The sequence below is a fragment of the Mandrillus leucophaeus genome, unplaced genomic scaffold (assembly GCF_000951045.1).
Source record: "Mandrillus leucophaeus isolate KB7577 unplaced genomic scaffold, Mleu.le_1.0 Scaffold335, whole genome shotgun sequence".
NCBI classification, from domain to species: Eukaryota; Metazoa; Chordata; class Mammalia; order Primates; family Cercopithecidae; genus Mandrillus; species Mandrillus leucophaeus.
Genome location: NW_012103532.1, coordinates 870,113 through 883,402, shown reverse-complemented (window position 1 = coordinate 883,402; position 13,290 = coordinate 870,113). Strand labels below are relative to the sequence as shown.

Genomic DNA, 13,290 nt, shown 5'->3' with positions numbered 1-13,290 from the left:
TAAATAAATAAATGAAAATAAATAATAAAATAAGGCTGGGTGCAGTGGCTCATGCCTGTAATCCCAGCACTTTAGGAGGCTGAGGTGGGTGGATAACTTGAGGGTCAGGAGTTTGAGACCAGCCTGGCTAACATGACGAAACCCCGTCTCTACTAAAAATACAAAAATTAGTTGGTCATGGTGGTGCACACCTCTAATCGCAGCTACTCAAGAGACTGAGGCAGCAGAATCACTTGAACCCGAGAGGCAGAGGTTGCAGTGAGCCCAGATCATGCCACTGCACGCCAGCCTGGGCAACAGAGCCACACTTTGTCTCAAAAAAAAAAAAAAAAAAAGTAACATTCTTGTCTGATTTTTAAAGACAATATTATATGTGGAATATTATATGTGGAATGGTTCAGATCAACTGGAGCATAGGTAGGATGATTTATGGTTTCATTCTAAAATACATGTTTATTGGCCAAAGTAGTTTCTTTTTATATTTCAACTTATAAATAGACATTTAATAAATGCTTTTTAAATTTAATGGAATGACTATGTTGAAATCTAATGAAAAATTCATTAGCTTTGCTGAATTGGATGGTATTTTATCCTATTGAATTTACAGATTTGATTAGTTTTGGAATTTATAGACTCTTATTTCTATTTTCTTGTATCCTATATAAAACAGACAAGTCTTGGATAATCGGTATGGCTTGAAGCGCTGGCAAATAGGAGAAATTGCTTCCAAGATTGGGCAGCTATACTATCATTATTAGTAAGTAAATTACACATGGAAAGAGTCAAGTGTTGTCTGATTAAAACATAGCATGCAGAAGTATACATAGTATACTCATTGCTAGGCATGAAAATTGTGAGTTACAAATGAAACCCTGGTAGTTCGGGCCAGATTGATCAAGACAATGTTGTGCAATAACCTTCCATAGTCAAAGTACTATTTGTTTTAAAGGCTTGCCTCCCAAACACTTCATTTGGTCAGACTCATTTATAACTTAAAAATTTGATCTTGGTTTTAGATAAATGATTAATACTAAAGGATTTGTTGTTCTTACAGCTTCACTTGTCTTAATAATATGTAGCATTATATTGTAACTTGTATGTATGAATGAATGATTTTCAGAAGGATACTTTAAAAAACTCATATTTGCAGGATATGTTTGAAAGATATTTTTTATTATATCCTTAGAGCACTAACATCTGTATAGTCCCATCCCTGAGCTCAGAAAACAAGAAGAATCCTTTTAGGAATCTAAATCTCATTATCCCAAAGTGATGATCAGGTATACAATAAAAAAGGCTTGGACCATTTGTAATCTAAAAGGCAATAAAATGGCTGGGTGTGGTGGCTCACACCTGTAATCCTAGCACTTTGGGAGGCCAAGGCAGGTGGCTCACCTGAGGTCAGGAGTTTGAGACCAGCCTGGTGAAACCCCATCTCTACTAAAAAGACAAAATTAGCCAGGCGTGGTGGTGGATGCCTGTAATCCCAGCTGCACAGGAGGCTGAGGCAGGAGAATTGCTTGAACCTGGGAGGCAGAGGTTGCAGTGAGCCGAGATCATGCCATTGGCACTCCAGCCTGGGCAACAAGAGTGAAACTGTCTCAAAAAATAAAAAATTAAAAAAAAAAAAAAGACAATAAAACGTCTTCCATTTCCTACATTTTGGCATACCATTCCAAATTCCCACCATTAAAATCACTCTTTTGGGTAGAATATTTTCTTAAAAAGTCCCTTGTAAAACTAGAAATGTGTTTTCTCGGGTAGAAATATTTTCTTAAAAAGTCCCTTGTAGAACATAATTCATTAACATCTCCTGAAGATTAATATGGATTAGTGCATTCCTCAGTTCTGTGAGGAAAAAAATTAAAGAAATGGGCCAAAGGACTGTATGGATTTGAGGAAGTGGCCTAGTCCTGGGAGATAAGGATTTCACTGGATGGAATGCTGTTTGAGACACTTCAGAGAAGGAGGGTAATGTGTAATATGGGTTGGCATCAAAAAAGGCTTGGATGCAGCGAGGAGGTTTTTCAAAAATTTTAATTATTATTTTTTATGCATTTTAAGGGTGATATTGCCTTGCCGATTCAAATTTAGGACAGTCATTCCCACTCCCTCACCCCACGAGATAGCGGAATACAGCAGTATATAGAGCAAGTATTTACTGTGGTGAAGAGTCTCTGACACTGTCATATTGAAAAATGTATTTTTTCTCATAGCTTACGCACATCTGAAACCAGCTATCTGAATGAGGCTTTTTCCTTCTATTCTGCAATCAGACAGAGATCATATTATTCTCAAGTCAATAAAGAAGACAGGTATGTATCTGCTATGTTTTTAGAAAGATGAGGATAAAACACTCAGTCTTTAGTCTGCATGGAAATTGTGCGGAAAAGCTTACATTTGTTTATAACTTGCTCTCATTTACCAGACTTTATTGAGTGCCTACTATGTAGTAGACCTTCAAAAGCATAGAGAGGTATATGTTACCTAAGCAATAAACATCAAAGATGTTGTAACAGATGTCACAATACCAAAGGAGGGTTGGGTTATTGTTGTACAAGGGATTGACTTCACACAGATTTAATACAAAAGATATGACTCCAAAACAAGGCTTAGCTAATAACATTTATTCTTTAGCCTGTGTAATCTTAATTCATGTCTCTTCAAAAGCCTGGTGACAACTGTCATGTAGGACCAGGGAATAGCCTGCTAATATTGTTTGAATTTTCTCTGTCTCTCTTTTTTTTTGAGATGGAGTCTCGCTGTGTCGCCCAGGCTGGAGTACAGTGGTGCGATCTCAACTCACTGCAACCTCCATTTCCGCCTCCTGGGTTCAAGCAATTAGCCTGCCTCAGCATCCCAAGTAGCTGGGATTACAGGCTTGTGCCACCACCCCCGGCTAATTTTTTTGTATTTTTTACTAGAGATGGGGTTTCACCGCATTGGCCAGGCTGGTCTCGAACTCTTGACCTCACGTGATCCACCCACCTTAGCCTTGCAAAGTGCTGGGATTACAGGCATGAGCCACCATACCCAGCCTGGATTTTGATTTTGTTAATTCCAGATGAGTATGAAATTGTGGAAGAAGTCAGAGATCTTCTGGAGAATCTTTCTTGCTAGCATTCTGGGAATTGTTGGATGAGAAAGTTCAGGCACAGAAGGTCTGAATATTCTCTCTACCCCAGCAACAGAACTCACAGTTTTTATATGGTGAAAAGATTATATTCTCTTAGCAATAGAAGAAAACAGTTTTGACATGTTTTTCTCGAGAACACTTTGTGGTTAACTGTTGTAAGCTTTCCAACTAAACAGTGACATTTTGGGGAAAGCCCCACTCTTGTAAATCTCTTTAATTTCCTTGCATGTCTTGTTCAGACTTGTCTAGGGGCGTTTGCATGGCACATGTAAGGGGTGCAGATGCTGGAATGTACATTTTTCATATCTTTTTGTCATCCCCTTACATCAGAAGTTCCATCAATTACTTTTCCCTTAGGTTTTCCTATAGTTTGCTTCACATATTTTCAATACAGATGTATTTCCTCCAATCCTAATTTTAAAAAAATTATTGCTATGCTATTTGTCTTAATTTTTGGTGAGATAAATTATATCTTAAAAAATGCAAAAGAGCTGTGTAACATTTTATCAGCGTTAAAAATACATATAAGCAGAGAACTATTTTAAGTAATAGCAAACCGCCTTGTATAATTTACTTTTCTGCATTTTCTAATTTGACAAAAGGGAAATTGGCTTTAATCTTAATATCCAACAGTTTGATTTCTTGCCATAATTTTGTGCCTTAATAACAAACATCAAATTTGAATTGTTTTCCTGTGCAGTTTCCTAGATCAGAGCATATTATTTAGAAGTAGGATTATTTGGAATCGGGATGACAAAAACTCTTGCTTTGTGCCAGTAAATTAGAATCAAAGGACAATCTGGTGTGCAAATCCCTGACCTTGCTGTGTGTGGTTAGGAGGGTCTTTGTTCAGTTGGTAGGTTGTTTCTTAGTTCACACAGGGTAAGAGTGCCAGTCAAGATTGCAATCAGCAACAGCTGCTAAAATCAAGAGCCAGGAGAGAAAACCAAGTAAGGAAGTATTCCACAATTTCACAGTTCATTTAAAAGGCAAAAATCTTCACTCCTCAAAAGGAACAAGTTCTCTCTGCACTGTCTCAGCAGCTAAGGATTATGTTGAGACCAGGAGGAATAAGTAGTTTGTTCCAGCAATCTCAAGGTTAGTGTCTGTCACTAAGCATAGACCACTCCCAGAACATCTCGTTCTATGGGTCCATCGTACTTAGGAGAAGAGATATTACCATACAGCCACTCCTCCTAGGAGCTGCACACCCCAATTCTGTTGTAAATGGCCAAAGCTGAACCTGGTTGGATATGGAGAAGGTGAAGATTCTGAATACCCAGGAGGTTGTGGGAGATGTTACAGTGAGCCACCTGGAAGAACAGAGTTTCCTAGGCAAATATGTAGTTAAAGAGTCAGGGTCTTGTAAGTAGTGAGCCTAGCAGGTTGGACAAGGCTGGAATTCTGGAGTCCAGAAGTTTGATAAGAGCTTTAAAAAAAGGCCGAGTGCGGTGGCTCACACCTATAATACCAGCACTTTGGGAGGCCAAGGCAGGTGGATTATGAGGTTAGGAGATCGAGACCATCCTGGCTAACATGGTGAAACCCCCTTTCTACTAAAAATACAAAAAATTAGCCAGGCGTGGTGGCACGCACCTGTTGTCCCAGCTACTCGGGAGGCTGAGGCACAAGAATCGCTTGAACCCGGGAGGCGGAGGTTGCAGTGAGCCAAGATGGCGCCACTGCACTCCAGCCTGGGTGACAGAGTGAGACTCCATCTCAAAAAAAAAAAGCTTCATAAAAAGCCTTCAATTTTACATTCATATTTCCCACTGGAAAAAACTTAATACTGTCACCACTTATGTTGACGTTGACAACATGTCAACATGTCATTTATTGTTCCGAAGAAACATAGAGTAAGTAAAGTTTGCTTGTTATTATTTTAAGAAAAATAATTTTAAAGACTATAAGGAGAATGTCTAACTTCAGAAGAGGTGGAGGGGGAAGTGAATAATAAAATTATGGTTATTACAATGGAAGGCAGGAAAGGAAAATAAACTCCGGTTATGTTGATGTCAACATAAATGGTGACAGTATTAAGTTTTTTTCAGTGGGAAATATGAATGTAAAATTGAAGACTTTGGGCCGGGCGCGGTGGCTCAAGCCTGTAATCCCAGCACTTTGGGAGGCCGAGGCGGGCAGATCATGAGCTAGGAGATCAAGACCATCCTGGCTAACACGGTGAAACCCCGTCTCTACTAAAAATACAAGAAAATTAGCCGGGCTAGGTGGCGGGCGCCTGTAGTCCCAGCTACTCGGGAGGCTGAGACAGGAGAATGGCGTGAACCCGGGGGGGCGGAGCTTGCAGTGAGCCGAGATCGCGCTACTGCACTCCAGCCTGGGGCACAGAGCAAGACTCCGTCTCAAAAAAAAAAAAAAAAAATTGAAGACTTTGACACTTCGTAATGGTACTGATGATAAAGAGGGCTTGATGTGGACCCTTCCAGTGAGTCACATTCTTTTTTCTGCAGTTTGATATAGAGTTAGTTGGTAGGCTAGGGGTTGTGGTTCAGGTTATCGGGCTTGATTGAGGTGGCCTGTCATGTATGAGTGGACAGCACTGACGCATTTCATCTGTGCTTTGCTGCAGTTCATCACAGTGGCTTCCGAAATAGAAAGCACCCACCCACTTCTGTATGCTTATTGAATATAAGGATCAGCTAACTATGGCCTGTTTGCATGCCAAATTGGGCCCGTGGCCTGTTTTTGTACTGTGTGGCAGTTTAGAATTTTTTTTTTTTACATTTTCAAAGGGTTGTAAAAAGGGAAAAGATGAATATGCTACAGGCACCAAATGTGGCCTGCAAAGCTTAAAATATTTACCATCTGGCCCTTTGTAGAAAGTTTGCTGGTTGTATAATCCATTATATAGATTCATAGAACCTATTTTTTAATAAAAAAAAAAAAAAAGTAACAGAATTAAGTCATTCAAATTTCAAGTTTGAATTGACATCATCCCTCTACTAATTTTCTTTGTTTTGAATTCCACTTTCGACAATGTGATAGGCTAGATAACCTGAAATACTAAACACTTAGAAATGCTGGATAAAATAGGACAATCATCCTTTTAAATGGAAAACCTAGCCGTCAAGAGAGTAAGGAAGTCCCTAGTTCATTTTCCCATTGCTGTGGTGACCTTGGAGGCTGGGGCGATTGGTTTGGGTGACATAAAAGGGCAAGGAAGAAGAAAATTGAAACTAGAAGGGGAAGGTATGATATACAAGAAGGATTGGTGAGAAAAAATTATCCCCTTGTATTCCAAAACATCGATTTGATGGGGCAGTAATCATCATAACAATGGCTGATGGACATTATTAAAATAAAATGGAGCCAAATCTGGATAACAATAATATGAAAGAAGAAAGGGGATAATTAAACCATTCTAATAAGATCCAATTATTGTTCAGAAGAAACATAGAGTAAAGTTTACTTGTTGATATTTTAAGGAAACTATAATTAGAATGTATAACTTCAGAAGAGGTAGAGGGAAAAGTGAATAACAAAATGATCATGACACTGAAAGGGCAGGAAGGAAAATAAACTCCAAAAAGTATAAGTAGCACAAAATAATAAAATAGAAACAAATCCAAATCAAAGTAAGTAAAAGTGATCTAGACTTCCCGGTTAAAAGACAGAGATTATCAGTATGCCTCTTAGAAAAACCCAGTAATATACTGTTGTTAAGAGATTCTTCAAGGCCAAGAGTGGTGGCTCACACCTGTTTTCCCAACACTTTGGGTGACTAAGATGGGAGGATCGCTTGAGGCCAGGAGTTCAAGACCAGCCTGGAAAACATAGCAAGACCCAGTTTCTACAAAAAAATAAAAATAAAAAAATTAGCCTGGCGTGGTGGCACATGCCTGTAATCCTAGTTACTCAGGAGGCTGAGGTGAGAGGATTGCTTGAGCCCAGGAGTTTCAGGCTGCAGTAGTTTATGATGGTGCCACTGCACTTCAGCCTGGGAAAAAGGGCAAGACTCTATCTCTTTTAAATAAATGAATAAGTAAATCCTTTAAAGATGAAAAGTAGACAGAGAAAGATAATGAGACAGCTACTAAGGGGAAGAAACGTGTACGTGTATATGCATTTCTTATGTGTATACTGTGTGTATATTTAAAGGAAGAAAGTATTGAGAATAGAGGTTTACTCTGTAATTATGAAAGCAACAATTCAGGAAAATATAAAAATCATAAACGTATATATACCTAATAACATAGTATTATAATAAAGCAAAGTGTTTTTTTAAAGTGGGGAAATTAATAAGTGATTTAATATACATGGGAATTTTTGATATATTTAATAATTCATATATCAAGAAGACAAGAATTACAAGATTTGAGTAACAAGTTTGTTCCAGTGTACCTAAAATTGTGTGCAACAGTAACTGTATATATGTTATTTTCAAACTTATATGAAAATTTGTGAAATTAACTGATACTTGCCACAACACAAGTTTAATGCAAGGTTCAATAAAGTGTATGTGGTCTAACCATGGTACGATTTCATTAAAAACAAAAATAAAACATAATTTAAAAAATCAATAGCTGCATGTGCAGCCCAGCTACTTAGAAGGCTGAGGCAAGAGGATTCCTTGAACCCAGGAGTTCAAGTCTAGTCTGAGCAACATAGCAAGACTCCATCTCTTAAACAACAACAACAACAAAAGTTTGTCAATCAGTAGACACATTTCTAAGTAACTCATGGGTCAAAAGAATTTTTAAAAATTTTTATTATGGAAAATGTTGAACATATACAAAAAAGTATACTGTTGTAAGGCTATCATATTTGTGATGTAGGATATGGAAAGCAGGAGGAAATGTCAGGTTTGAATTGATAATTGGTAAGTGTAAAGTGTTATGTGTGAACAGATTAAATATATTGTAAGGGGCATTTGATAAGTTTAAGGATCCATATTGTTACTCCTAGCAATCACTTAAAGAACAATAACAAAGAAGTAGTATAACTAGGAAGCCAGTAGATGATATAAAATGGAACACTAAAAAATATTTGATTAACCAAAGAGAAAGCAAAACAGGAACAACAGAGGAACACAGCAAGAGAAGGAGCAAATAGGAAACAAACAGCAAAGTGGTAGATATAAACCTAGCCAAAGCAATGATGACGTTAAATGTAATCGGTCTAAATACATCAAGTAAAAGGCACAGAGATAGTCAAAGTGGACAGAAAATCAGGACCTAAGTATATATTGCCCACAAAACATGTGAATTTAAATTAAAAGACACAGATAATTGAAAGAAGAATGAAAAAAGATATACAAACAATAAGCATGAAAAAGCTGGCTGGCTTATACTAATGGCAGAAAAATGAGATTTTAAGACAAAGAATGTTCTTCCTGGGATCCTTTTCACCTCATGTTTTCCTGCCTGTAGTCCTCCACGCTTCCTTGTATTCTTAACTTAAATATTTATTACTTTCTTTAGGAAGCCTTTTTTCACCTGCGATCTAGTCCTGTGGGCACAAATAGCATTCTATATTTCTCCTATCATTATATTATTCCATTGTGTTTTAAGCATTTATCTCTCTCCTGTATATTTTAAGTTCTTTTCTGTCTGTAAGATCTTTGAAGAAGGGAATATCTCTAGTTTTTTACAATTGTACTTTTAGCAATTAACGTAGTACCTGATGAACCTAAGTTCTCAATACTTGTTGAATGAATGAATATATGAGTAAACAACTTAATAAATCAGTAAGAAATATGTTTAAAAGACTATATGGGTTATATGTGGAAATGTTTACAATTGTGCAAAAAAGGATGGAAAGAGTTTTAAAAGCCATTGGAAAATTAAAAAAATCAAGAAGCATTCTTTTTTAATCTAATAAGTAATTTTTCATTTATCTTCCATAGACCTGAATTAGTAGTTAAGAAGTTACGATATTATGCAAGATTTATAGTAGTTTGTCTTCTTCTCAACAAAATGGATGTTGTAAAGGATCTGGTAAAGGTAAATGTACTTTAAAATAGTTCAAATTCTAATCTCTAATTGTATATGGATGATCTTTTTTTTAAAAAACAGATTTTAGGTTAAAATAATTTTGATATATCAAAATAATTACAACATTCAAAGTATAGTAACTTCTGACAAGGGTAATGATAAAAATTTTCCAACTCTTCTCATGTTCCAAATACACTAATCTGAGATAATTATCTTGATTCCTTGCTTTTGTCCTTTCTGCATGTTTTACATTTCAAAGCCCATCAATGGATGGCTGGAAATGCAAACAAACAAAAAACTTACTTTAAGGGAAAATAACTGAAATGTTATGTCAAGAAAAAGTACATAATGCTTTACAAAGGTATTGGGAATGATTTTCATTTTCCCACCACTTTACAGTGCATGAAGTCTCTCCTTCGTTAACTCAGGTGATAAACAGTTAACTCTCTTCAGATCCACTTAATACCTGTAATCATTGCATATGAAATTCTGGTTGCACTCTGTACTCAGTAGTTTCAATGGCATACTTAATTTTGTATCAAATATAACATGCCAATTGGTTTTTTGGGTTTTGTGGGGTTTTTTTTTTTTTTTTTGAGACAAGGTCTCACTCTGTCACCCAGCTGGAGTACAGTGACATGATCTTGTCTCACTGCAACCTCTGCCTCCCGGGCTCAAGCAATCCTCCCACCTTAGTCTCCTGAGTAGCTGGAATCATAGGCTCAAGCCACCACTCTTAGCTAATTTTTGTGTTTTTTGTAGAGACAGGGTTTCACCATGTTGCCCAGACTGGTCTCAAACTCATGAGTTCAAGCAATCCGCCAGCCTTGGCCTCCCGAAGTGTTGGGATTACAGGCGTGAGCCACTGTGCCCAGCTCAACATGCCAGTTTTGACAAGGCCACCAGAAGTAGCTCTCCATACTTCTTTTCTACCTTCCTTTATACCCAGTTATCATTAAAAATATTTCCAAAAACTGTATAATATAAATCCAAATAAAGTCAGGAAGTATTTTTAGAAATATATAATTTTTTGTAGTGGTAGGGTCTCACTATGTTGCCTAGGCTGGTCTGGAAATCCTGGTCTCAAATGGTCCTCCTACCTCGACCTCCCAAAGGGCTGGGATTATAGGTGTGAGACACTGTATCCAGCCTCATTTTTTTTTTATGTTAAAATTTTTGCATTTCTCTTTTCTGATTTTTTCATTAATGAATTCATTGCTGATATAGTACTGATAGAAAATAGATCTCTGTAAAGACTTTATTTGATGGGTATTATTATGAAGTTTGTGACTTTCGAAGAAAATTTGTTTAGTTTTCATCTTTGTTTTTGGTTATAATCAGGACTGTGTATTGATAATAATCAAATTTTGTAAGTATGTCGATTTCTGTCAGGAATATGGTTCTATATGGCTGTGTATTTTTATGGGTTTTTTTAATAACCTTTTTTGTAATATTTTTAAAATCAGGAATTGTCAGATGAAATTGAAGATTATACTCACCGATTTAATACTGAAGATCAAGTGGAATGGAACTTGGTGCTTCAAGAAGTAGCAGCTTTCATTGAGGTCAGTTTTTAATAAGAAAAATCATAATTATTGATAAATAATGACCATGTAGTTTATGTTTTTATTGTGTCTATATGTCAAGAAGAAGGAATAACTTACTATATTGATATTTAGTCTTGGCCATTCTTACTGCTTTTTTCTTTAGGCGGACCCTGTAATGGTATTAAATGATGATAATACCATCGTTATCACATCAAATCGCCTTGCTGAAACAGGAGCCCCATTGCTGGAACAGGGCATGATTGTGGGACAGTTGTCTCTGGCTGATGCACTCATTATTGGTAATTGTAATAACCAGGTAAAGAATTGTGAAGGAATTATGCTTAAAATTCACTGTGAAAAATAGTGCTATTGATGATCACAGAATTATTTTCTTGTAAATATCCTAACATCCTCTTATGAAGAAATTGCGGACTAAATTATGCTGTGTGCATATATGGAATATATTACAGATATTTAAATACCTTAGAATTTTTAATAACATAGGAAGATATTCATGATACTGTAAATGAAAATAAACTTGCCATGGAGCCATGGAAGCAGAATTATTTCATATATGTTAGAATGTCTATATGTATGCACATAGGAAAAAGACTAGGAAGAAATTTTACAAATATCTAAGTTTTATCTCCGAATAACCAAATTATAGGGATTTTTATTTTATTTTTTACAACACTCTAAAGTTTCCAAAGTTTCCGGCCTGGCACAGTAGTAGCTCACACCTGTAATCCCAGCACTTTGAGAATCCCAGGTGGTTGGATCACTTGAGGTCAGGAGTTCGAGACCAGCCTGGCCAACAATGGCAAAACCCCATCTCTACTACAAAATGCAAAAATTAGCCAGCCATGGTGGCATGCACCTGTAATTCCAGCTACTCGGGAGGCTGAGGCAAGAGAATCACTTGAACCCAGGAGGCGGAGGTTGCAGTGAGCCAAGATCATGCCACTGTACTCCAACCTGGGCGACAGAGCGAGACTGTCTCAAAAAATAATAATAATAATAAAGTTTCCAAAATGCATATGTACTACTTTCCAGTCGAGCTAAAAGGGGCGAGGAGTTGGTGTTTTTTGTTTTTTTGTGGGATTTTTTTGAGACGGAGTCTTGCTTTGTCACCCAGGTGGGAGTGCAGTGGCATGATCTTGGCTCACTGCAAACCTCCATCTCCCAGATTCAAGCGATTCTCCTGCCTCAGCCTCCGAAGTAGCTGGGATTACAGGCACATACTGCCACACCTGGCTAATTTTTGTATTTTTAGTAGATACAGGGTATCATGTTGCCTAGGCTGGTCTTGAACTCATGACCTCAAGTGATCCTCCTGCCTCAGCCTCCCAAAGTGTTGGGATTACAGGTTTGAGCCACTGCACCTGGCCAGGAGTTGTTTTTGCGTAAATTTGTCAAAAGTGAATTTCAAATGTTTTTTCATGACAGAATAGCCCCATGATGATGAGCTTTAATGTACTAGAAATGAAATTTACTGGAAATTATACCAGTAAATACATTTTTCTAGATGTGTTTTTTACACAAGTTTAGTTTTGGATCCTATCCTAGCAGCTATCAATCATTTTTGTTATTGTTAAATTTTTCTGGTATTTCTCCATTTTTGGCTTTTATGACCATTATTTTGCAAATATCTACAACATTTTTGAAATTATAGTATGAATATACTAAATGGAAAAATTTTGAAACATGTTTATGGTTTGTATAGTTACATTATCTGAAGGCTCGGTATTTTTCTCACTTTTAATTCAAAGAAAATTTTTCTAATCAGAAAAATATAAATTAAAACCAAATAAGATAGCACTGACCCAGATGATTAAAAACAAAAGAGACCAAGAAACTGATAATAGCGTATCCTGGCAACTAGTACAAGAACTGAATATTTCATACTTTGTAGAAATAGAAATCGATAGATTTACTTTAGAAAAATGGCAGGCATTATCTAGTACAGCTGCATATATGCACACTCTATGACCAAGCATTTCCAGTATTTTCTTATTGATCTGTAAGAGTTCCTAATATATTTTACATGAAAGTCCTTTGTCAGATTTATGTATTGAACTATCTTCTCCTACTCTTGTCTTGCCTTTTATTCTCTTCCAGTATCTCCTCTCTCTTTCTCTCCTTTTTTTTTAACGTCTGTTAAAATATTTATTAGTGTCTACTTCATGCCAGACCCCCCTGTTCCAGACACTGAGATTCCAGTGAACAGAAGTCCTTAATTTTAATGTAGTCTAATTTATAATTTTTTTCCTTTCTGGTATGAGCTTTTTTGTGTCCTATTTTGAGAAATCATTGCTTACCTTACCTTTCATATTTAGATCTATGATCTCTTTGGGATTTATTTTAGTGTGAAGTATGGGTCAGATTTTCTTTCTGGATTTCTGGTAGACCTAGCACCATTTACTAAAAAGACCGTCTTTTCCCTACTACACTGTAGTGTCATTTTTATCATAAATCTGATGTTCAAATATATTTGACTCTGATTCTGTTCCTTTGGTCTGTGTGTCTATTATGCTGATACTTCTGACTTCATTATTATGGCATTTTAATAGGCCTCGATATATTGTAGTAAATGAAATATTTATTTTTTCTAATTTTTTCTCTTTCATTGATTGTGATTCTTTTTTTTTTTTTT

At 36.5% G+C, this 13,290-nt stretch overlaps 1 protein-coding gene across 1 annotated transcript in view; it reads left to right on the top strand.

Moving 5' to 3' along the window:
• Window positions 1–13,290, top strand: part of SCAI (suppressor of cancer cell invasion) — a gene marked incomplete at its 5' end in the record, with an annotated part of 114,169 nt that overhangs the window by 36,389 nt on the left and 64,490 nt on the right. The window contains 5 exon segments of the mRNA XM_011988698.1: window positions 671–757; window positions 2,217–2,315; window positions 9,003–9,099; window positions 10,557–10,655; window positions 10,801–10,953. Coding sequence (XP_011844088.1) covers window positions 671–757; window positions 2,217–2,315; window positions 9,003–9,099; window positions 10,557–10,655; window positions 10,801–10,953 — 535 coding nt within the window.